General features: G+C 42.6%; 1 protein-coding gene across 1 annotated transcript in view; it reads right to left on the bottom strand.

Moving 5' to 3' along the window:
* Window positions 1-11,177: 11,177 nt before the first annotated feature.
* PDX1 (pancreatic and duodenal homeobox 1) overlaps window positions 11,178-26,567 on the bottom strand; it is a 28,431-nt gene continuing 13,041 nt past the window's right edge. Inside the window, exon 2 of the mRNA XM_056560063.1 lies at window positions 11,178-11,557. Within this exon, the coding sequence (XP_056416038.1) occupies window positions 11,178-11,557 (380 nt within the window). The remainder of the gene's footprint in view (window positions 11,558-26,567) is intronic.

The raw sequence follows: 26,567 nt of genomic DNA, 5'->3' as shown, positions 1-26,567 counted from the left end.
CAGGTTTAACAAGGCAGTTTCGGCAGAAGAAGCTCGGGCTGGTTCCTCGAAGACACTGCGAACCTCAGAGAAGAAGGACTGTACAGTGGCGGTGACAGGATCATCGCAGTCCCAGAGCGGTGTGGCCCATGACAAAGCCTTCCCAGACAGGAGACTAACCACGAAAGCCACCTTCGACCGTTCTGTAGGAAATTGGTCCAACAACATCTCCAAATGTAGGGAACATTGTGACAGGAAACCACGGCAGAGTCTAGAGTCCCCATCAAATTTGTCCGGCAGGGACAAGCGGAGGTTAGGAGTGGCCACTCGCTGCGGAGGAGGTGCAGGAGCTGGCAGAGGAGATGGTAGCTGCTGTTGCAGCTGCTGTAGCTGCGACTGAATTTGCTGTAACATGGTGGACATGTGCGACAGCTGGTGAGCTTGTTGGGCGATCTGTCGGGATTGCTGGGCGACCACCGTGGATATGTCAGTGATACTTGGCAGCGGCACGTCAGCGGGATCCATGGCCGGATCTACTGTCATGATTCGGCTAGCTGGATGTGGATCCTCTGTGTCAGCGAGGGATTAGCGTGGACCGTGTCGGTGGACCGGTTCTAAGATGCTACTGGTATTCACCAGAGCCCGCCGCAAAGCGGGATGGTCTTGCTGCGGCGGTAGCAACCAGGTCGTATCCACCGGCAACGGCTCAACCTCGCTGACTGCTGAGAAGGCGTGGGACAGAAGGACTAGGCAGAGGCAAGGTCAGATGTAGCAGAAGGTCGGGGCAGGCGGCAAGGTTCGTAGTCAATATGGATAGCAGGAGATCTGGAAACACAGTAATGGTACACACAGTAGAAGCTTTCTCAAGGCACTAAGGCAACAAGATCCGGCAAGGAAGTGCAGGGGAAGTGAGGTAATATAGCCAGGGAGCAGGTGGAAGCTAATTAGGCTGATTGGGCCAGGCACCAATAATTGGTGCACTGGCCCTATAAATCTCAGAGAGCTGGCGCGCGCGCGCCCTAGAGAGCGGAGCCGCGCGCGCCAGTACATGATAGCCGGGGACCGGGACGGGTAAGTGACTTGGGATGCGATATGCGAGCGGGCGCGTCAGTGCAGCGCTCCCGGTCAGTGGACCCGACCGGGGCGCTGCATAGAGGAGAACGCCGCGAGCGCTCCGGGGAGGAGCAGGGACCCGGAGCGCTCGGCGTAACACTTATTTAAATGTAAAAATTAGAAGGAAAGCCAGTTTTAAAGGTCAACAGAGATTTATGGAAATGGGGAACCTAATAAAAGATTAATGGCCCTAATTAATAATCAACAAGGGAATATAAGTATCCATGCTATTAAAGATAGGGAAGGGGTGATACAGAATAACCCGGATAATATAATACAACAATTTGATACATATTTTGAGGCATCACATAAAACAGAGTCAAAATTTAGTCAGAAGGAATTAAGAGATTAGTTGGATAGAATTGAGTTACCAAGAAGAACTGAAGGAACTTAATGGCCCATTAATGGCAACCGAACTATACAAAGGATTGGGAACTATTGGGGGGAACACGTCTCCAGGAGGAGATGGGTTCTCCTTTAAAATCTATAGAAGATATGAAGAGATTCTTATTCCAGCTTTGGTTAGAGTTATAAATAGTTCTCTCGAATGAGTGAGGCCAATATAATATTACTGCTAAAACCAGATAAAAAGAAGGAGGAAATGGAATCATATAGACCTACATCACTGTTGAATACAGATATTAAAATTGTAGCAAAAGCTCTAGCCAATAGAACACAGATAATCATATCAGAACTAATAAATAAGAATCAGTGCAGGTTTATACCTGGAAGAATTATAAAACATAATATCTATAGAGTACTGACGGATATACAGCTAGGTGAGGGTAGGGTTCCCACAATATCCTGTCTCTAGATGCGGTTAAAGCATTTGACAGGGTGGAGAGGGACTTCCTTTGGGGGGTGTTGGGAAAGTATGGGAGGAGATCTGATTAAAATAATTAAGTTGAAGTATTCAAATGTTACATGGAAGATAAATATAGATGGCAAGAGCTCGAAGGGATTTGGGCTATCGAGGGGCACCAGGCAGGGTTGTCCCCTCCCCCCCCCTGCTATTTGCAATGGTTATAGAACGATTGGCGAGTAGTATAAGGAAAGATTAATTAATAGTAGGATTTGGAGCAGGGCAAAGAGGGGACCAAATGACAGTGTATGTGGATTATATTTTATTGTTTCTTGAGGACCCCAAAAAATCCTTGTCAAGAGTGAAAGAGTTAATAAATGACTATGGTAGGTTTTCTGGACTAGCAACAAATTGGTCGAAATTGGTTCTTTTGCCAATTGGAGATAGAAATATAGGGCAGACACATGGATTAAGGGTAATAAATAATGGGAAAAAAATAAAATATTTAGGGATATACATATCTAGTGAGATAGGAAAATATCATCAGTTAAACACTCTAAAATTAAGAAAGGATATAGAAAGAAAGGTGAATATATGGAATCAGTGGCGTTGCTAGGGTTGGTGTCACCCGGTGCGGTAGAAAATGGTGTCACCCCCATACCTTCCCCCCCTCAGTAAGTTTTTAGCTTATTGTGACAGACACCACTGTTGTAGCGCATTGTGAGAAATTCCAGTATAATAATCAGATATACCAGTTGCCACAGAATAGGAAAGTGTTAAAGAAGTTTTCACCATTTAAAATATACAGCTCCCAGAATTACTTAAAGGGGTACTCCACTGGAAAACATTTACTTTTATATCAAATGGTGCTAATTTACGCAGGATAAATCATCAACTGCTGAGCCGAGAAGTTCGTGACGAATCAAATTTACTGTAAGTTCGCTCATCTCTAATAATACTACCACAAACTGCGTCCTCTGAATATAATACTACCACCCACTGTGCCCTCTGAATATAATACTACCACAAACTGCGCCCTCTGAATATAACGTTGCCATACAGTGCACCCTCTGAATATAATACCAAAACAGCAGTAACACCCCTCAACATCCGTTAGCTGATGCTATTATCACGGGAGGGGGGTATTGGTGGTGTTGCTAGTGGATGATCGGGGTGCTACTACTGGGGGGGGGGGGGGTGTTGCTGAAGGATGATGAGGGTGCTACTGGCCATCGCCCCTGGCAGTATCACCCCCATCATCCATCGGCAGGATCATCCTCCTGGCAGGAGCACCGCCATCATCCACCATCAGGATCTGCTGATGGAGGTGCTGCTGCTGGGGGGGGGGGGGGGGGTGTAGTTGCTGGCGGATGATGAGGGTGCTACTGCCAGGGGGGGTGCATTAGGTAGGCAGCAGTTCCCCCACATTAGGTAGGTAGCAGTTTCCCCACATTAGGTAGCATCTTTTCCCCACATTAGGCAGCATAGATTCCCCACATTTGGTACCAGTTTCCCCACATTAGGTAGGTACCAGTTACCCCACATTAGGTAGTACAGATTCCCCACATTAGGTAGCAGTTTCCCCACATTCGGTAGCACAGATTCCCCTCATAGCTAGCATAGACTCCCCACATTAGGTAGCATAGACTCCGCACATTAGGTAGCATAGACTCCGCACATTAGGTAGCATAGACTCCGCACATTAGGTAGCATAGACTCCCCACATTAGGTAGCATAGACTCCCCACATTAGGTAGCATAGACTCCCTACATTAGGTAGCATAGACTCCCCACATTAGGCCGCAGGTTCCCTTGCAGGTTCCCCACAATGCGTCAAAGTCTTCCCACACACACACACACACATGCACACACACACAAAAAAAACCACATACAACACAGAGAGACACACACACAAACACACAGTCAGAGAGACACACACTCACAGACAGACACACAGAGTCACACAGTCACACACACACAGAGTCACACACACACAGAGTCACACACACACACAGAGTCACACACACAGAGTCACACACACACAGAGTCACACACACACAGAGTCACACACAGAGTCACACACACACAGTCACACACAGAGTCACACACACACAGAGTCACACACAGAGTCACACACACACACAGAGTCACACACACACAGAGTCACACACACACACACACACAGAGTCACACACACACACACACAGAGTCACACAAACACACAGTCACACACACACACAGTCACACACACACACACACACACACACACACACACACAGAGTCACACAGTCACACACAGACACACAGAGTCACACACACACAAACATAGATAGAGACAGACATACACACTCACCCATCCAGCGCAGCGATCCTTCTCACCGGGCGCAATGCGAGTGACGTAACTGACGTCCCCCTGCGCGGCCATGCGGTGTGACGTCAGGCCGGCGCAGACGTGGGAGCGGAGGCCGGGCACAGTACTGGTGAAGGTGAGGGGGGGGGGGCGTGATGACGGACGGGCGCACTGAAAGGGGGGGGGGGTTGCTAACGGACGGGCGCACCGCACACACAGCACAGGGGGGGTGTGCTGACGGATGGGAGGCCGGTCGGGCACATAGGGGGGTGTCAGTGTAGCTGGGGAGGGGGTGTGGGTGCTGCGGAGCGTCTTGGTGTCACCCCATTAGGTTGGTGTCACCCGGTGCGGGCCGCACCCCCCGCACCCGGGTCGCAACGCCACTGTATGGAATGATTTAAATCTATCAAAAGCAGAATTAAGGGTTTTAGTCTATGTATAATGTTGAATTTTAGTTGGGAGGATTGTTCCTTCCCTTTTGTAAGCTGTAAAATGAAAAATTTTTTTTAAATAAGAATAATAAAAAAAGCTTCCAACCTCATATCCCGTCCTCATATCCCAACCTCATATCCCGACCTCATATCCTGTCCTCATATCTTGTCCTCATTTCCCGACCTCATATCCTGTCCTCATATCCCGACCTCATATCCCTTACTTTAATCCCAACCTCATAGCCCGTCCTCAAATTTCGTTCTTATATCCCAACCTCATATCCTGTCCTCATATCTCATCCTTTTATTCCAACCTCATCTTCCAACCTCATATCTTATCCTCAAATTTTGTTCTTATATCCCAACCTCATATCCTGTCCTCATATCTCATCCTCATATCTCATTCTCATATCCCGCCTCCGAATCCTGGCCAGAGTCCACATTTCCTCCATGCATCATGTGATTGGTCTCTCTGCACTTCTATTGGTAGATTACTTCTGAGGGTGTGGCCTCCACGGATGTTGTTTCCGGGACGCCGGACCGCATGGAGCTACGAGTCTACATGTTTACAAGTAATTTACTTTGTATAATTATTTAATTAACATATTCCTCTGGTTAATTATGTTTTTAAACTTCACTATATTTATGCATCACAGTATATTGTATCACAACTGAATCCACAATGTATATGATATCTGAAGGTTATGAGTACTATATGTGATCACCCATTATGCTGTACAACATGACTAGAGATGAGCGAACTTACAGTAAATTCGATTCGTCACGAACTTCTCGGCTCGGCAGTTGATGACTTTTTCTGCATAAATGAGTTCAGCTTTCAGGTGCTCCGGTGGGCTGGAAAAGGTGGATACATTCCTAGGAAAGAGTCTCCTAGGATTGTATCCACCTTTTCCAGCCCACCTGAGCACCTGAAAGCTTAACTAATTTATGCAGGATAAGACATCAACTGCCGAGCCGAGAAGTTCGTGACGAATCGAATTTACTGTAAGTTCGCTCATCTCTAAACATGACTATACTGTACCTTAATTGCACTATTTTGCACTTTAATTTCACTATGATTTAATGATTTGGCACAATGTTACATGTGTGTATAAAAAGCACCTTAGTCCTGTTATTTGCTGCTTGAAAAAGATCCTGGAGAGGATCGAAACGTCGCTGCTAATTGTTACACTTTTTTGATGGAATAAATTCGCCATTTTTTTCACTTTATGGAGTGCTGCACTGCTTCTCATTTTTATGGATGCGGAGGAATCTATGGACTGATTTCGTTTACAGTAGCCTGCACCCTTCACTTAATTGAATTTTTTCATCAAGAGTGCTGTTGTGCACATTGTTTTAGTTATGTATGTAGGTGGCTAGCTAGGTAGATAGTCAGGTAGTTAGGTAGCCAGGTAGATAGTCAGGTACGTAAGTAGGTAGGTAGCTAGTTATGTAACCAGATAAGTAGGTAGCTAGCTAGGCAGTTAGTTAGCCAGGTAGATAGTCTGGTATGTAGGTAGGTAGTTAGGAAGCCAGGTAGATAGGTATGTATGTAGGTAGTTTTATTACAGCTATTTTTTGGGAATCTCACAGCAAATTAGCCAATCTGTAACCAAATGTATTCATCACTAATTGTGGGGTACATAGCTGCTTTTTGCTCATGGAATGATTTGGATGAGAATGCATTGATACATATAAATAAAAGGTGCAATGGCTTCCATGTTTGATACACCACTTCATAGATTTACCTACGTGTCCAATTTAAGACCCTCCAGCTGTTGCAAAACTACAACTCACAGGATGTCCCGACAGCAAATGGTACATTTAATATTTTACTTGTGTAACCCTTTCTGGATGGTATACCAGATCATGGGGTATGAATATTGGTTTTGGGTGAAACCTTTAAAAGAAATGCAATAGTCACGTTATCTAGATGTAGGCAATGAGGCAGGGGTGTATTGTCATTGCCTTGTCTATACAATATATTAATGTTATGCATTTGATGTTGTGTTTTGTGATGACTGTTTCCTTTCATATCCGCTTTATATATTTTATCCCCAGACGCGGTCCATGATGTAACAGCCTGGGGGGAAGAATGGGGGGGGGGGGGGGGTTGGGGAGATGATGGGGGTGCTCTCACATCATGGAAGGGGCTGGCTGGGGAGTTAATATTCATGAAACAGGGGAGCTGGGGGAGCTTACTCCCTGCCTCCATGCTGGAGTGCAATATCAATCAAAGAATAAAAGCACAAAACCCAGAAACCACCAACAAAGAGTTAGGCCGGGTTCACATATGTCTGGTATGTCTGGCATAGGTGAACTTAGCCTAGATCTTGCAACAACTGATGCCACAACTGAATACAAGTTGTCATCAGTTGTATGGCATCCTGCATCCATTGTTTCTGCACAGCAAGCTGCATTCGTTCCCTTGTCCGGTGCCCTCCGGAATGTGCAACCATTCTGTGTCAAAATTGAGATGCTGGATGATCGTGAACTGTCCTATTCAAATGAATGGGATCAGTTCTAGCATCAGTTTCCCTCCAGTGCATGCCAGAGGACAACTATGCCGGGCGCCTGATATATGTGAACCCAGCCTAAGTGACCCTTCATTTTAAAGCTCTTCACTCGCACTATTACCCAGTATATTGGGTTTAGTGCGGGTGAAGCAGCTGTCATACACCGCAGGAAAACATAATTTTTTTTTAAATCAAATGATGCCAAAAAGTTAAACAAATTTGTAAATTACTTCTATTTAAAAATCTTAATTCTTCCAGTACTTATCAGCTGCTGTATGCTCCAGAAGAAGTTTTTTTTTTTCCAGCGGAGTACCGCTTTAAGGAGATTCTCTTTGCCTCAGCTCCCCATTGTTGTCAATGGGATTCCCCTGCGCAGTTCACACCATGGCAATTCTGCGCCAGATTTTTTGGAACCAACAAAAGAATAAACATGTTCATTCTTTCGGCAGAATTTGGCAGTTCAATGGGATTTTCGACTAAATATTGTGCAAATGGAATTCTGAGTAGAATTTCTTTTGGGTGAAAAAGACCTCTTTGCTATTGACTGCAGTGCCACAAATGACCACAAGGTGTCAATGGCCTTTACTTCAGTGATCTTTTGTACAATGCACTTTACAGTATATCCTATTCTAGAAGTGAATAGTAATATTCATATGTAGAAGTTTCTTTGATATTCTGTGTTTGCTCTTCTATTTCAGATTCATATGAAAAGGGTTTAATTGTTATTTGCATTTGTCATTTACGGTACTGGCGCTCTACTGTGCGGCTCAGGGGCCATCGGGTCCCCTCAGCGATCACATCCGAGCTGCAGGGCTGTAACTATGTCATTGATTACTCTGGATTCATATCATATCCCTTGCATCAATTTATACTTTGTCTTTATTGCAAACAAGATACTAACATTGTTTATTGCAGACGCGGACAGCGACCGACCTCTTGGGCTGTAGTGACAGATCCCGAAATTTATAATGCACTTGGATTCAATTTGGTATGTCCTAATGTATTTTACATTACAAACCATTCTATTGTATAATACAGAAGCTTCTAACTGCAGCTGCTGGACTGATCTGTAGCAATTGAATTTGTTACAAATATTGCGCCATAAAATAACACTCTAAATCTAGTCATACAATACAGTCATATCACAGGAACCATAAATACTTCTGGAATCCAATCACATAAAAAATCTCTGCAAACGGCTAAGGAAGAACCAGTCAGTGAGCAACTGGTCAGATACTTATTCCAGGACTTGGAATACATAGATAAACATGGGATATATTAAACACAGGACAGCCGGTCATAGACATTAGTGGTCAGTTCTCAATGGCCTCCTATGTCAGATCCTTTGTTATCACTACAGATAAGCGGCAGAGTGTAAGGGCTTGTTCACATTGCTGTTGTGCTCCAGTATGTGGAGGTCATCGGCTAATCTTTTGGAAAGGCGGGAGTTTAGTGAAGAAAAAAAACGGCCTAAAAATGTCTTATTTTTTTCTACGCTAAATCCGGTAAAATATTGGCTTCCCAACAGACCCCGTTGAAGTCAATGGGATTCGTCGGGCCCCGCTCAATTCAGTTGTGATCCAGTCCTGTTCTGGGTTAATTCTGTGCAAAAGAAAAAAAACAGACCCGGAATTGGTCGGAACACATTGATGTGAACTTAACCTAAGTGAGGCTAATGCTTATCCCTTGCTCTGTTAAAATAGCATGTGCATTAAGTTGAACCAAAGATATGTGTTATTGACAGACAGGGAGAAATCTGACAGCTAAACAATCTTTGAGCAGGTAAGGCCCTGTTACACTAGTGTTTGTCTGTGTTATTCTTCTCTTTCATTTTTAAAGAATAGAGCATTTTAACCAGTTAGATCCACTTAAGGGGTTTTCCCACCTCCCTCTATAGCTTATTGCAGCCCTCCATCCAGCACTGACTTCTTGGGTAATGGGGGTCAGGGGCGTACATGTGCACTGACAGAGTAACTGGTGGAGAAGGTGGCCAGGCAAGGCAGCCATCACGCATTAAGAGCGCTCCCGCGATCTTGGCCTTCTAGTGCAATGCAGAGAGTTAAGTATTCAACTTGGCCACCGCTTCCAGATGGGAAAGGTGGTCAGTAACCTAGGCAATGGGCAAGACAGGATGGGGCACAACAATAATCTGACACTTCCTGTTCTGTAGAGAAAACTTTTTAGCAGTTTTCTCTTTCTCATCACAGACAGTAAATAGATCAGTAAATAGATAAGAATACATCAGTAAATAGATAAGAAGGGGTCACAGAGCATGCCTAGAAAACTCTCCCTAAAAAACAAGACAGTAGAGTCTCCTCCAGTCAATTATTTCTATGACCATGGGGCTTGCCGTAAAGTGCATTTCTAAATGCTGTTAAAAGCAGCTCAGGCAAGATGACTGCCTGCATGATAATGTACTAACATTTTAAATCATAAATGGAAAAAACTGTTTGAAAAAATCAGACAAGAAAGAAGCATACGTTTCAGAATCTGACTCTAGCCATTAAAACAAACTTAGGGGACACATTCCATCAAAGATCCATCCAAATGGGAACAGAGCCTGACTTTATCATGTCCAAATACTTTTTTTTATAATATGAAAGTCCAACTGGTTCTATAACTTCCCTGAGTGACTTACTACACACTACATTGAATTTCTTAATACTCTAACATGGTCTCACAGGGAAAGAGTAAAAGTATTGTTGGTTTTGTTGCGAAAAATAAAAAATGGCCTACTTCTTGGTGCCAGGAGGGAAGGATTTAGAATAGCATGATCTTCTTCATCCCTAGGGACTGTTCTGGAGGACCATTAGAGGTACACACCTTACATGTAGGAAGAGAATGGCGCAAAACTGAGCTGGGCAACTTGCCCACAAATAATTGGAGAACCTCAAGTCTTTATGGTATACACATTATAGGGTCAGGTTCTGGGAAAAAGGTGTAGGGAACTCAAAGGCTGGCCTGCAGGACCCCTGCTAATGGGAACAGTGTTTCTGATGTGAAAAAAGTGCAGGAACTCCCTTCCCATGTGTTCCTGCAGGACTTGTAGCCAACAAAAAAATCCCAAGGATTCTAGGGCATCAATGCAACAACAACCTTCAGGGGTCACCCCCTAGGGGTAAGCCCTTAACTAGAATTCCCCCCTTAAAAAACAATATTTTATTGTAATCTCTTTAAAACCAATTCGTGTCTTAGGTCCTGAATGTGAGAATCCCCTAAAAACACAGCCTATGTTCAGGTTGTATTATCATTACATCCCACACATGAAGGTCACTGTTGTATGCACCATATCCTATGGTTGCTGGGGATGTTATTATATCCTATATTACTGACAGAACGGCTGCTATTAAAATCCCAGGGATGCGAGTGGCTAATTGAGACATGATTTTAATAGCAGCCTTTTTTTTCAGTAATATAGGATATAATAACATCCCCAGCAGCCATAGGATATGGTGCATACAACAGTGACCTTCATGTGTGGGATGTAATGATAATACAACCTGAACATAGGCTGTGTTTTTAGGGGATTCTCACATTCAGGACCTAAGACACAAATTGGTTTTAAAGAGATTACAATAAAATATTGTTTTTGGGGGATTTCTAGTTAAGGGCTTACCCCTGGGGGGTGACCCCTGAAGGTTGTTCCTGCAGGACTTGAGCCCTTGATACAAGTAACCAATCAGTGTAGGATGCTATAATAAAAGATAAAACAGAAATCATAGTCTGGTAGGAGCTTCGATAAGAGTCCATGTGAATGAGGATTTTCATATGCTCTTCATATTTCTGCCGTCCTATATGTATTGTACTGCGGAACACTTTCAATACGTATAATGTAATACATTGTCAATAACTACTACATAAAGCATAGGTCACATTTACATGTAATATCAGGCCCACAACGTCCATTCCATAGCCTGATCTACGTTATCCAAGTCCATTGAGTTCAATATAGTATAATACTTTATCGTCACCAGTGACATTTTATCTTTATCGCTTTTCAGCTTGTGCGGACGATGATGATGTTGGCAGAGGAGGTGACAGCACCAAGTCCCTCGTGGGTGGAGTGTTTCCCATACACTGGGTCTCATCCTTTATAATATCAGCAGAAGACACCACAGAGTCTTGTTCCGGGTCACTTCCTCGCCCTCTCTTCTTGTCTTCTTCCTTCTTCCACTTCATCCTACGGTTCTGGAACCAGATCTTTATGTGTCTCTCGGTCAGGTTCAGCATGACGGCCAGCTCAACTCTCCGAGGCCTAGAGATGTACTTGTTAAAGAGGAATTCCTTTTCCAGCTCTAGAAGCTGGGCCCTGGTGTAAGCTGTCCTTGTTCTCTTGTTTTCTTCTTGTTCCATCATATAGGAGCCACCTAGAAAGTAAGATACAAAATAATGCCCATTAGTAACTGCCATAAAAACAATCATTGTGCGACCGATCGGAACTCCCATCCGGAGCATTTATGTCACCCCACAATCACATTACATCTTCTAGAACCTTGGACTCTCCAGGTTCCTTCCTGATGTCCTGCTGAACCTGCATAATCTGGTTTCTGCAATAGACTTTAGAATTTATTGATCCCCTCTGAATAAAAACCTGGCGCCCATGTAAAGATCATTTGTCAGGTCTGACCTGTGTTTGATTAGATTTGTCTTTGAAATCTCAATGGCCCAAAGCATTAAAGTTCATGCAGTATCTGGACTACCATGAAATATGTATTAATTGCCTACAATTAATATTCTGCTACTGTTTACAGCTAATGCGTAGTTTCAATGCCTTGAGTTTCAAGAATGTTAGACTAAACAAAGTACAACAGTATCTAACCATCACAACCAGCCAATACCCTTTATTACCTATAAGAAGTGAGCCCAGCGATTACAAGACCCCTACCCACCATCATCCCTCCTTATTGTATGACCCTGGGGAGGAGTTCACATAAATAATGTATCTAATCTGAATCTTTACATTTGATTTTCCTGATTATAACCAGCCTGAAAATCAATCGATAGTACAGATATATGGCAGGTATTGATCTTAATACTAGTTGTATAACTGTATTTAAAGAGTTGTCCGGATTTGAGAATCTAGGGAAGTCCTCTGTTTGGGATTCTACCCTGCATTACAGGGGCAAACCATCGATTTTAACAAGGGCTGTGTAATTCTTCATTTCCCCTGTGGAGGCGCTGCAGGGGAATTGAACACTTAGTGATAGGTTTGCCCACTGAATAGCTGATCACTAGGGGGCACCAGGGAGACATCTTCTCTTTATCTTAAAGTCAAGGAGCTCTTCTAACAAGTAGGGATTGTTCAAGTGGTGGCTTGGATTCTCTTGGATTTGACAATAAACTGAAATATATGTTTTGCTCATCCATAAAAAATCCTGCTTAGGGTATGTTCACACTGAAGAATTGACGAGGAATCATTTTGGTCAGGAAATTCAGCAAATCTGCTATCTTCTGCTTGGTGGGGGATTGGCATGGAAATCGGGAGGAGGTTGAAGAAATGCTGTGGAGGAAGTAAACCTTTTGGGGTTTGATCCATGCAAAAATTCTGCGTCAATTTCTCTCCAAACTCATTTCGTCAGGAAAAATAAAGTCTGATTGACTTCAATGGGCTTTTACCTGCAGATTTCGCTAGACGAATGAGCATTGTTCAATCTTCTGGTGGAATATGATTCTGCATCGGAATTTCATCTGCGGAAAATCCTCAGTGTGAACAGAGCAGTGGATAAACCATTAATGTCAATGTAACTTGTGTTCAAGGAGGAATTGGAGTGGAATACTGGCACAGAATTACGAGTACATTCCTCGCCAGTTCCTCAGTGTGAACATACTCCTTTATGCTATTTATTTCTTCAGTGTTGCCTGTTTTTGTTTTTTCAAATCAGACTAGTGCAATGTATGCATTGTCTAAACAACAATGGAAGGTAAAGGGCACTCACGTCATGTGCCCCAACAGTTACTGGAAGTTGTTCCTTTCTTTAACAACAGATTGTTTGTCATACTACTCTACCAATCGCATTTTCTCACAAGTTGTGGTAATTTTGTGCAAAATGTCGCACATAAAGCCATGTCCCTTCTGGCTAGAGTGCTCCCAGCTCTAAGCTTTGTCCCTTGATGGACAAGGCAAAAAAAAGTGTCTGAAAACACATGATACCGTATTTTTCGCCGTATAAGACGCAGTTTTTCTTCCCCAAGGGGGGAAAAAGTCGGTGCGTCTTATACGGCGAATACTTACCTATCGCGACGGTCCCTGTGGCCATCAACGGCCGGGACCCGCAGCTAATACAGGACATCACCGATCGCGGTGATGCCCTGTATTAACCCTTCAGACGCGGCGATCAAAGCTGACCGCCGCACCTGAAGGGAAAGTGACACTAACCCGGCTGCTCAGTCGGGCTGTTCTGGACCGCCGACGTGAAATCGCGGCATCCCGAACAGCTTACAGGACACCGGGAGGGACCTTACCTGTCTCCTCGGTGTCTGCTCCGTGCCGGGATCCCCTGCATGGCCAGCGTTCTCCTTCGACGTCATCACGTCATTGCGCACGCTGTCCCGTCATCCAATAGGAGCGGCGTGCGTAGCGACTTGATGACGGCGATGGAGAGCGCGGGAAGACGACGTCCAGAGCGTCGGGGACCCCACGGGGACGCGGCGACAGCGATGGAGCGACATCCAGGGCAGCGGTGACGCGTCCGGAGTGGCGGGGACATGTGAGTATTACCTCCTATACCAGTGGTCTTCAACCTGCGGACCTCTAGATGTTGCAAAACTACAACTCCCAGCATGCCCGGACAGCCGTTGGCTGTCCGGGCATGCTGGGAGTTGTAGTTTTGCAACATCTGGAGGTCCGCAGGTTGAAGATCACTGTTGGGTTCAGAATCTTTTTATTCTAGATTTTGCTCCTTTAAAAAATTGGGTGCGTCTTATATGCCTGTAGGGCATCCTATAGGGCGAAAAATACGGTAAATGTAGTCCGTGTCTTGTATGTCAGTTATTAGCTAGAAATTGAACAGGCACTGTTAGAATCAAACACGTTTTAAATGTTGTACATCTTGGCAAAACATCAACTTTTTTTTCCTCTTTTTTATAGAAATCATGGCTTATAAAATATTACCACTAGGGGTCCACATACCATTCAAAACATAATCCAGTCCGGATGAAGCTTCATCTTTGTCTCACCTGAAGCATAGGCTGGGACAAAGTCCAGGAAGTGAGGGTGGGACTAGCACTCCTCTGTGCTCACTCCTGTCCTGTCTATGTGACTACAGCATGAAAAAGGATAGGAGGGGTTATAGAACAGCCTGCAGTGATTGGATGAAGAGACCCAGCACAGCACAGCAGACTTGGTCAAATACAGAAGTTAGACACCTAAAAAATACATTTAAAGAATCTACATGACCTAGTGAGTTACATATTTAAGCATTATTTTTGCTGTGTTATGGCAGGTACGCTTTAAGCCAGAATTCTGGCACATCTGGCACCCCATTGGGACCACAGTATATCAGAATGTTTGGATCTGGCTTAGAGAAAACTGCTATACATATATATATATATATATATATATATATATATATATACTGTGTTACAGGCTTTCCTGTGATATTATGACAACAGTCTGATCCAGCATGGACAGCATACCTAACCTGACAGGTTCTATTAAAATGGGTTACCCAATATTTCATAAAAACTTATATAATGCATGGGCAGTGGAAAAATTAGAAAAAAATTATACTCACCTGGCTCCAGTCTTCCCTTAGTCCCCAATAGCTCCTATTTGGCTCTGTCTGGTCCCCTGATCTTCCTGCTTCAAGGACTGATTGGCTGAGCACACAGGTCCTTCAACAATCGCTTGTTTTGGATGCAGGAAGAAGAAAGAAGATCATGTGACCAGACAGAGGAGAACTGGAGCTGTGGGGGATTAGAGGCAGTATGGGTTGTTTTTTTTCTATTGTCCCACCCCCCCAGCACTATATTATATGTGTGTGTGTGTGCATGGTGTAAGGTTGTATGTTCCAGCATTACTTCTAAACAGGTGGAGATGTTTCAATTAAACTTGGTAGCCTAAAGCTTATTTTTGTGGGACAAGTTGTATTTTTATTTTATCATATAATGTATTACGAAGCCAGAAAAAAATGATATGAGGGCAAACTTGAAAAGAAAAATGGAATTGCGCAATTTTTTGGGTCAATAATGTTTCCAATGAGTCAATACAATTCCAATGATACCAAACATGGGTAATTAATGTTTAAAAAAAAAAATTTCAGAAATGTATATTGTGGAGCTCACAATAGAATATATGAGGTTAACTGGGAACTTTTGCACCCCAAGTGTAAAAATATGTTTGCAGGACACTTATTTCTACTTCAATATATCCACATAATATTGTCGAGTTTTTGGAAACAATCATTCTCTTCTTATTCTCTTTTTCATGTATTTTGATCAAAATACTGTCTCAAAATGTATATTGACATGTTTTACTTACCTGTTAAATTTTCAATAAAAATCTATTGAAAAGAAAAATATGTTTTCTCATTCCTCAGTGTAGCACTCAATCTAAGGGTTAAAGGGGTATTCCAGGGGGGAGAAAAAAAATTCTTATATCAACTGGCTCCAGAAAGTTAAACAGATTTGTAAATTACTTCTATAAAAAAATCTTAATCCTTTCAATAATTATCAGCTGAGTTGTTGTTTTCTGTCTGGTAACAGTGCTCTCTGCTGACATCTCTGCTTGTCTCGGGAACTGAGTAGAAGAGGTTTGCTATGGGGATTTGCTTCTAAACTGGGCGGTTCCCGAGACACGTGTCATCAGAGAGCACTTAGACAGAAAAGCACAACTCAACTTCAGAAGCTCAAAAATACTGAAAGGATTAAGATTTTTTTAATAGAAGTAATTTACAAATCTGTTTAACTTTCTGGAGCCAGTTGATATCTAAAAAAATGTTTTTTCCTGGATAACCCCTTTAAGTACTGTATATGATGGATATATAGAGCACTTTTTGTAGTGGAGAGATCACCTAGACCAATATTTATGTATTATTTATGTTTTGGTTTACACCGTTTTTTAGAAAATGGTTAAAGGGTGGTCATTTAATTTTTAATTTTATTTTATAAAAATATATATTTTTATAAAAACATTATTTTTCCTACTTTTAAAAAAAAATGTTGACCCCCCTCCCCGCAGGGGACTATTACAGGCCATCAGTTGATGGCTTATGTAAAACAATGTATTGCTATTGCATTACATTGATCCATGTAATCGGCACTCCATTGTAAAAGCCTTCAGAAGGCAGGATTAATAGGCACTCTCATTAAAACTTATTTTTGCTATTGCACTCCTTATGGTAAATAGTGTTGAGCATGAATATTCGAAATGCTAATTTTTACCATGAATATTGGCACTTCACGATTTCTTTTTTTATGCAAATTTTTGATGCAAATTTTATGTGCATTTTTATGTGAATATCGACACTTCCAGACTGGACACTGATCCCTCCCTTCTATTAGGTGAAATATATAATTGCGCATGCACACTATGCAAATTTCATTACGAATTTTCACATTGAAAAAAAAAAAAAGAACAAGCATAGCGATTATGCGAATTTCATGAACATAGGATGAATATTTGTCCATATATTCATGAAATATCGTGAATTCGAATATGGCTCCTGCCGCTCATTACTAATCTTTCTAATATACTTTGTTTAGAAAAAAATGTTTTCTATGTTTTACTTGTGTTTTAAAAAAAGCTACCACTAGGTGTCTCCCTACTTGTCCAGAGCACATTTTCCCCCCATCTTTTGCACAGGCTGCGGGAGATGTGTCCAGCCTTAACCAATCACAGGTCCTCTCTCACTTAACTGGCATTTGCTGTTGGTTGCAGAGTAAGGGAGGAAGTTCTCCCCTGTATGACTTCAGATGATGTCACGCCTGCTGGGGAACGCCCCTTCCCAGTCTGTGAATCTGACTGAGACTGAGCAGAAAATTCAGAGCAATATCAAGGTAGAAAACTAAAAAATAATAAATATAAAGGCAGGGGGTGGTTTATCATGAAGGGGGCAGTGAACTGGGAGGATTATAAAGTGTATCAGGTTAATGAGAGGCACTCTTTAATAGGTTCTGAGGGAAGGAAGATGCAGAGGTAAAGGTAAAGCCCCAAGCTTCCCCAGCAATCCATCAGCACCCAGGGATCCACTAGACACCAGGGACTACAAGCATTTGTTATTGGTCGCTATGTTTGAACAGTTAAATGACGGACATTGGAGCAATCTATGATGTCCATCAATGCCAGCATATGTCTGCTGCTTATAGCAGTCAGCATCTGCAAGTTATGACGCTGACCTGACTCCAAAACCCGTGCTGTACTACTTAGCCTGTCCCATAACATACAAGAACGTCATGGGTCGGGAAGGGATTAAAAAGTCACACATTTTTGCAATAGTTGACTTAAACCATGAGCATACTTAAAAGCTAACATATTCGTATACCATTAAAAGCAATCACTGTGCACTAGACAGAGAATCATTTTAGATATATTATACATTGTGCGCCACTTTGATAAATACATATACACAATACATAAATCATTCATATCTGTTATTTGAAAAACTGAGCATACACATAGAATGACAAATAGAGATGGTTAAAATCAGAAACCCCTTTATTTCATATAGAGTTAAAATGTGTCACAATCCAGTTCTGTGCTGAATAATTTCCTAAAATATATTTAATACATTTTTTTTTCAGAGCTCCAAATCCCATAGGAGCTACAGCATAATCTTCTGATTGTCTACAGCCACCACTAGAGGGAGCTCCGTGAATGCTATTTTGGTATTAAAAGGAAATCCCTTTCAACTGTTAAAGGGGTGGTCCACTGGCCAGCATTCGGAACATTTAGTTCCGAACGCTGTGTGCACGCTGCGGGGACCAGCTTCACCCTCTCATGACGTGACGCTACAAATCCCTCAAAACAAGTCTATGGGAGGAGGCATGGTCGACACCCGCAGCGTGCACACAGCGTTCGGAACTAAATGTTCCGAATGTTGGCCAGTGGAGTACCCCTTTAAGAGCTGCAAACCCCCATTAGGTAGCTGTTAGTGAATAAAAGGCAAATTGTACCCCCTGGAGCTGATGATGGTTGGCAAGCCTATAAAATAGTAACAAGAGCCACAGTCTGGAACACCTCCTCAATTGCCATAACCTTCCAGCACTTCTTTGATTGATGTGAAGGGCTCTGTGTATCAGTCAAGAAAGACTAAGGCACCTCAAAAAAAGCAAACAAGAAGGTGGGCCAGGCTGTGATACTTGAGCATCTCAGCCCTACCCCCTTGACACTTAGCTAAGAAATAAAAAGGGGATTTTTATAATTTTGGCAACCACCATCAGCACCAGAAAAGTTACATGTGGCTTTTATACCCTAACATCTATCAAATGGCATCTGCATCTCTTAGAACCAAATACAGCTAACAGATTCCACCTAAAGCGTACCTGTCAGATCCCACAAAAAAAAAATTACTTGTTAGTCAGCACCTAATCCTGACCATGTACATCTTTTTTATGCCTCTGTCACCTATATTTAGAAATCTTGTCTGGGGAAGGGGGTGTGTCCCTCCCTTGTGGTGGTAGGATGTAATTGGTCAACGTGCTCATACAGCCTCATCCATGAGTCCTCTCTTGTCCATGACTCATGGACAAACCTAATGCTGCTGCAGGACTGGTTAGTGTCCCAGATGGGATTTTCGAGAGCCGTTTCCTTTATTAAATATTCAAATAATTTTAAACAACTATATTACAAAAGGTATTTAATTTTAATCAGTAACAACATATTAACAGTTTTGAATCTGACAGTGCCCAAGATTAAAAGTTATCACCTGTCCACATTAATGGGAAAACTAGCTAAGACTCCTTTCACACTGCCGTTGCTCCTCGTCGAGAACGGCCGTTACAGTCTCTCTCTATTTTTTTGGTGACTTTAAAGGCCGTTTTCGTGACTGGGCGTAATGGTCAACAACGGGTCCCGGCGGCTCCCATTTACTATCATGGGGCCGTTGGGTGCTGTTATTTTTTGATGGGAATAGTGGGAGGAAAAGACGGCACAAGCGGTGCCGTGTGCTAATGGCAGTGTGAAAGAAGCCTAATTAGTGAGGGTCAGACTGCTAAGACCGCAACGATCATCAGAACAGAGGTCAGCTGTCCCCCGAATATATTTAATCCAACCATAATTTTGAACCTTATTAAATGAAAAATAGTATCCATGGATCGCCATTAAAATAATTCTTTTTTTAGTTTTCGGTCTGGTGGCTGGATACATTTTGAGAATTAAAGTTTTTTTTTACTCTGCATAAATGTGGGAAAATCCTTCCTGCCATAATAAGTCATACTGAATTATTAAGTTGTCTAAGGTAGGTAAGTGTAATTACCATTCAAACAGCAGATTATTTGGGAAAATGCATTATATATTTTATTAGGGGATCAGTCTGTAAGCCTGTCTGTATTGAGGCAGACAAGATGGCTGCTCTAGGGATCATGAAAAAATAGGGCTCCAAATCAGATGGCTCCCTCTTCTTTATGGACAGTCTTAATGTGCGCAACTCTCCCTCTTCACTGAAAACTCCCCCTTACTAAATGGGAAAGCAGTCCCCTAAGTCCCTATTACTCTGCAAGAGATCAGAAGGATGATCAGCAAGGGCCCATTCACTCTACAGAATTTTCAAACAGAATTCCGTTAAAAAATTACAGAGGTGATAGCGTACTAGATTGCCTCATTCCATCTAATGGAATATAATATATATCGCTGTAAAACGGATACAATATTGACCCTATGGCTGATGGATGCCACTTCATGACATCTGTTGTAGGGATATGTCATGTATTTTTCAATACCTCTCAATGACGTATCCATTAAACAGATTTCATCATAGCTCATGTGTGATGGATCCATGAAGTATTTGCAGTGGTATCTGTCACCTGTAGGCTTATTTAAACCATTTACAGATATGTCATGAAAAGTTCACAAGGTATCAGTTGAATTGATCCTTTATAAGGCACAGGGGGATTCAGATCCGGTTAGTTCAGTCATCGAGAACTAGTCCTAGTGTGGCCAGTAAAGAGAGGGGAAAACAACTTAACAGCGTTTATAGTGTACCTTCCATAATGGATGCTGTGAGTCCCTTGGAAAAAGAGGGGGCCACATCCCGGTTGGTCTCATTCCCTTATAAATTGGTAATAAAAAGTACAGAACTCTCAAGGGCAGGGGTTCTCAACCAGTGGTACGCGTACACCTAGGGGTACACCACCAGTTGTGCGGGGGTACGCAATGCGCTGACAAATACCGGCCATGCATTGGCCAATATTTTTCAGCACAGAGTGGGAAATGGTCACGACAGCTCTCTGTAAAGTACTGCGGCCGCAGCTCCGGTCGCGGTTACTTTACGGCAGCTGCGTGGTTGCCAGGCAGACGTGTGACGTGCGGAGGTGCCGCACAGCGTAGGAGGACGTCACCCTTCTGTGCTGCCCCACCGAATGGAACTCTGGGAACGGGACTCTGGGAGCGATGTATACCGGAACAGGCCAGGTAATGTTAAAAAAAAGTAATAACTAAGTGTATGGGAGGGAGGGATGTTATTGTATGTATGTATATATATATATATATATATATATATATATATATATACATATACCGTATGAGCCCAGGGGGTAGGAGGGGGGTATGGGAGGGGGAGAGAAACAATGGTTGTTGATTATCCCCCCATCTTAATCCCCCTGTGCCATGATTCCCCCTCCCTCTGATCCCCTTGTGCTGTTATCCCTACCCCTCCTCCATCTTAATCCCCTTGTGCCATTATTCCCCCCTTCATCTTTTTCCCCTTGTGCTATTATTCCCCCTCCCTATGATCCCCTTTTGCCATATCGGATAATGATGGCACAAGGGGCTTAAGATGGAGGGGGGGAATAATGGCAAAAGGGGATCAGAGGGAGGGGGGAATAATGGCACAAGGGGATTAAGTATCGCATTAGTACAAAGGTAAGCACACGCCATTATGAAAATAAGTAATTTTATCACCTATTTTGTCCGCGGGAACTCCTCGCGCATAAGTCCTGCGCGAGGGGTACCCGCAGACATACTTTCACCCTTTGGGGGTACAGTCGCGAAAAAGGTTGAGAACCACTGTTCTAGGGAACTGCATTGGCAGCAAATTCATGTAGGAGGTATTGACCAATGGGTCATGGAAAGACAGGGGAAAAAATACCAGAGCAAATTCAGATGCCATAATAGGAGGCCCATTTGGATATTTGCTATGGGGCCCCCTTTATTTCACTGCTTACAAGGATGACATGGTGATAAGAAGCAACACCAGGATGGGTCCTTATTTTGCACTTTTTCTCTCTTTTATGATTACTCCTATTCAAGTCAGTATATATCTTCTCATGACATTTATTTTAAGATATATTGAAACAAGAAAAAAAAGGATGAAGCAAGCCACAAACAGCATCTTCACACTATTGACATAAGGTACTGGACGTTACATCTATGAAAGGCTCACTACACATAGCGTAGACGCACAAGGCTGTTGCCTATATGGCTGTAAGTTTTACACCTGCTACAATCATAGCCATGTATAGCGTTATCAAGATTGGAACTAACTATCTATGAAGTGAGCTCCGGAGTTGAGCTTTTTTCCCAGACCGTAAGTGCCAGCTGCAATTATCAGCCAACACTCACTGTCAATGACTAACATCAGCAATCACGCTGATGTTTGTCATTTAACCTCTAAATTATGCCACTAATAGTGATCGCAGCTTCAAAAAGGCTAAATAACAGGGGCCACTCCTGTCTGGTGCCCACTAAGCACCCCTCACAATGTGATTACGGGGTGCTGATCAGTTATTGTGACAGCAAGAGGCCTTTACTTTTTGCCTGCGATAGTAATTCAACTGCTACTGCTAAGACTTACAGGCAGGCTATACCAGCAAAGCACTAGTCTAACTTGTCAATGGTATGCAATAGTATAGCATTAATCCGTATAAGCAATCTTATGATTACTTATACAGTCATGGCTGTAAATGTTGGCACCCCTGTAATTTTTCAAGAAAATGAAGTATTTCTCACAGAAAAGGATTGCAGTAACACATGTTTTGTTATATACATGTTTATTCCCTTTGTGTATATTGGAACTAAACCAAAAAAAGGAGGAAAAAAAGCAAATTGGACATAATGTCACCAAACTCCAAAAATGGGCTGGACAAAATTATTGTCACCCTTTCAAAATTGTGGATAAATAAGATTGTTTCAAGCATGTGATGCTCCTGTTACTTACCTGGGGCAAGTAATAGGTGTGGGCAATATAAAAATCACACCTGAAAGCAGATAAAAAGGAGAGAAGTTCACTTAGTCTTTGCATTGTGTGACTGTGTGTGCCACACTAAGCATGGACAACAGAAAGAGAAGAGAACTGTCTGAGGACTTGAGAACCAAAATTGTAGAAAAATATCAACAATCTCAAGGTTACAAGTCCATCTCCAGAGATCTAGATTTGCCTTTGTCCACAGTGTACAACATTATCAAGAAGTTTGCAACCCATGGCACTGTAGCTAATCTCCCTGGGTGTGGACGGAAGAGAAAAATTTATGAAAGGTGTCAACGCAGGATAGTCCTGATGGTGGATAAGCAGCCCCAAAGAAGTTCCAAAGATATTCAAGCTGTCCTGCAGGCTCAGGGAGCATCAGTGTCAGTGCGAACTATCCGTCAACATTTAAATGAAATGAAACGCTATGGCAGGAGACACAGGAGGACCCCACTGCTGACACAGAGACATAAAAAAGCAAGACTACATTTTGCCAAAATGAACTTGAGTAAGCCAAAATCCTTCTGGGAAAACGTCTCATGGACAGATGAGACCAAGATGGAGCTTTTTGATAAAGCACATCATACTACTGTTTACCGAAAACGGAATGAGGCCTGCAAAGAAAAGAACACAGTACCTACAGTGAAATATAGTGGAGGTTCAATGATGTTTTGGGGTTGTTTCGCTGCCTCTGGCACTGGGTGCCTTGAATGTGTGCAAGGCATCATGAAATCTGAGGATTACCAACGGATTTTGTGTCGCACTGTACAGCCCAGTGTCAGAAAGCTGGGTTTACGTCTGAGATCTTGGGTCTTCCAGCAGGACAATGACCCCAAACATACGTCAAAAAGCCCCCAGAAATGGATGTCAACAAAGCGCTCGAGAGTTCTGAAGTGGCAGCAATGAGTCCAGATCTAAATCCCATTGAACACCTGTGGAGAGATCTTAAAATTGCTTCCAATAAGAGAGACCTGTAGCAATTTGCAAAGTAAGAGTGGTCCAACATTCCGGCTGAGAGGTGTAAGAAGCTTATTGATGGTTATAGGAAGCAACGGATTTCAGTTATTTTTTCCAGAGGGTGTGCAACCAAATATTAAGTTAAGGGTGCCAATCATTTTGTCCAGACCATTTTTGGAGTTTGGTGGGACTTTATATCCAATTAGCTTTTTTTCCTCCCTTTTTTGGTTTAGCTCCAATAAACACAAAGGGAATAAACATGTGTATAGCAAAACATGTGTTACTGCAATCCTTTTCTGTGAGAAATACTTCATTTTCTTTAAAAATTTCACGGGTGCCAACATTTACGGCCATGACTGTAATAGTCCCAAAGAGGGACTTTATAAAAAAAATAAAAATAAAGCCCCTCCCCTAACACTGTTTACTTGTAAACAAAAGAAAAAAATATATACATATTTGGTATCACCACCTGTAACAATGTCTGAACTATTAAAATAAAACATTAATGATGCCGCACAGTGAATGGCATAAATGAAAAAAATACTAAATGCCAGAATTGCTGATTTTTGGTCACAAAATCTGAAATAAAATAAAAAGCCATCCGAAAGTCCCATCTACTCTAAAATAGTATTGATATCAACTACAGTTCAAGGCCCTCATCCTATCCCTGTAGATGGAGAAATGAAAAAGTTATAGGGGATAAATATATATATATATATATATATATATATATATATATATATATATATATATATATATTAGTATTTACTTATGTTTTTCATTTTACTACTACAAAAAATAAAAGCTATATAAACTATCACTGTAATCGTACTGACCCACAGAATGAAGAAGATGACATCAGTTTTACTGTAAAGAACACTAGAAAAGAGCCTTTTCTTTTCAATTTCATCCTACAAATGATTTTCCCCCCCAGTTTTTCTGTATATTTTATAGTTTGAAGAAAGAGGCCATTACAAGGTTTTACAAAATAAAATAAAAAGTCAAAACAAATAAAACCTTAAATGCAGCAACTGTGCATGAGCAATAGGTTATAAACATATATCTTACAGTAAATATTTGCATTTGTTACCTTCTCTAATGAACATGTCATGTTTGGCTAAGGGTCTATTCACACTTCAGTTGGTTAATTTCCTTCAGGTTTCCACTAGTTTTTAAAGGGCACAACATATGGCATGCTGCATTGTTCTTTGTATTATGAGATGCTGTTCAATAACCTTTAGAACAGTGGTCCAGCCAACGGCTGTCCGGGCATGCTGGGAGTTTTAGATTTACAATATCTAGAGGTCCACATTATGGAGACGACTGCTCTAGGACATACGTTCGGGTTTTTGTCACTACTGAAACCCGTTCTGTAATGTCCTACAATATACACAGCACAGTCAGTATAAACAGAGTCTAAGCCTGTATTTACATGGTGTGGTATTTTGGTGATTTTGTGGGGTAATGGCAAAATGTGGAAAAAATTTGATTATTTTCTTACGATGGAGCACTTTGTAAAATTGTGCCCTTTTTGTCACAATATGCAGAATTAAAAGCAAAAATTAAAAGCAAAATCATGGGAAAAACGCACCGTGCGAACACAGCCTAAAAGGTGCCCTTCTACATTATAGGAATGTCACCTGAGCCAACTGATTTTATCAGACTAAAATTGGCACAAAAAGTTGTATTCTTTTTGTTGGGGTAGTCCAGGGAACTGAACTTTTTAGACACCTATGGGGAGATTGATCAAAACCAGTGTAGAGGAGAAGTAAAGCAGTTGCCGCCATAGTAACCAATCAGATCTTTCATTTTTCAGAAGCGATCTGATTGGTTGTTATGGGAAACACTGCTCCACATTCCCTCTACACAGATTTTGATAAATCTTCCCTAATCACCTGGGGGGGGGGGGGGGGGGGGGGGGGTTGATTTGGGTTTCGTGCTGGTTGGTATATTGGGGGGTTAGGGCTCTGGCCACTTTCTCTTGTATGGGGCCCCGGATACATACACGTCCTCGGAGCGCTCCAGCCCCCACCTTCCTAGATGAATGCAAGTGACGACCCGCTCAGCTAATCACCAGCGCAGTGATGTCCCACACTAAGCCAGTGATTGCCTGAATGGACTGTCACTTGCGGTCATCTAGAAAGATGGGGGAGGAGTGCACTGAGGACATGTAAGTTGCCGGGGTCCCGTGCAGGAGATTGCGCATGGGGGGGGGGGATAAGGGTCCCAGCGGTCAGAGCCCCGGCAATCAGACACTTATCCTGTCTGATATGTTCAGTTCCCTCGACTACGCCTTTAAAGGGATACTCCGCTGTATCCAAAGGATAGGGGATAAGGTGTTAGATCTACGCTGTGGCACCCCTGTCATTCAGTGAATGAAGCGAACTCCGCTCAGTGCCCGATGACTGGCGATGCTGAGCGACATGCCCCTTCCATTCACATCTGTGGGAGGAGGATATCATGCTCCCTCCCATAGACATGAATGGAGGGGGCGTGGTGTGGCGTCACGAACCCGAAAGCTGCAAGCTTTTTTTGTTCCAGACACAGCTGCTGCCGGTCCGGTGATCGCCGGAGTCCTCAGCGGCGGGACCCCCGCAATCTAACATCTTATCCCCTATCCTTTGGATAGGGGAGAAGATGTTTACAGCGGAGTACCTCTTTAAGTTCTAATGAACCTAATAGTAAAATGGCAGTTCAACCAGATTTTCTAAGAAGTTTACACCAAAAAGAACAAAGGTTTGCACAATTTACTACAGTTTTTGAAAAAGAGGGCATGTCGTCAGATTTAGTCTAGATTCCGAGACATTTTCAAAAGCTTTACATCCAATTTATGGTGCAAAGTTTACACTGCCTTTGGGGATGGTGTAAAAAAAAAGTTATGAATTTAGATTTTTTTTTTTTTTACGTTTCTCCAATGTTATAATTCGCATTTGACTTTGCAATAGGTTCACATTGCTGTTGTGTTCCACCCCGCTCTGGGTCTCTGGGTCCAACTCTTTTCTTTTTTTGCATCAAATGGCCTCAGAACAGGTCGGAGCACAACTGACCCCACTGGGTCACCCCCAAGTCCAGACGGATCCGA

The sequence above is a fragment of the Hyla sarda genome, chromosome 2 (assembly GCF_029499605.1).
Source record: "Hyla sarda isolate aHylSar1 chromosome 2, aHylSar1.hap1, whole genome shotgun sequence".
NCBI lineage: Eukaryota > Metazoa > Chordata > Amphibia > Anura > Hylidae > Hyla > Hyla sarda.
Note: the sequence above shows the minus strand (reverse complement) of the source record. Positions and strands in the feature narration are given on the sequence as shown.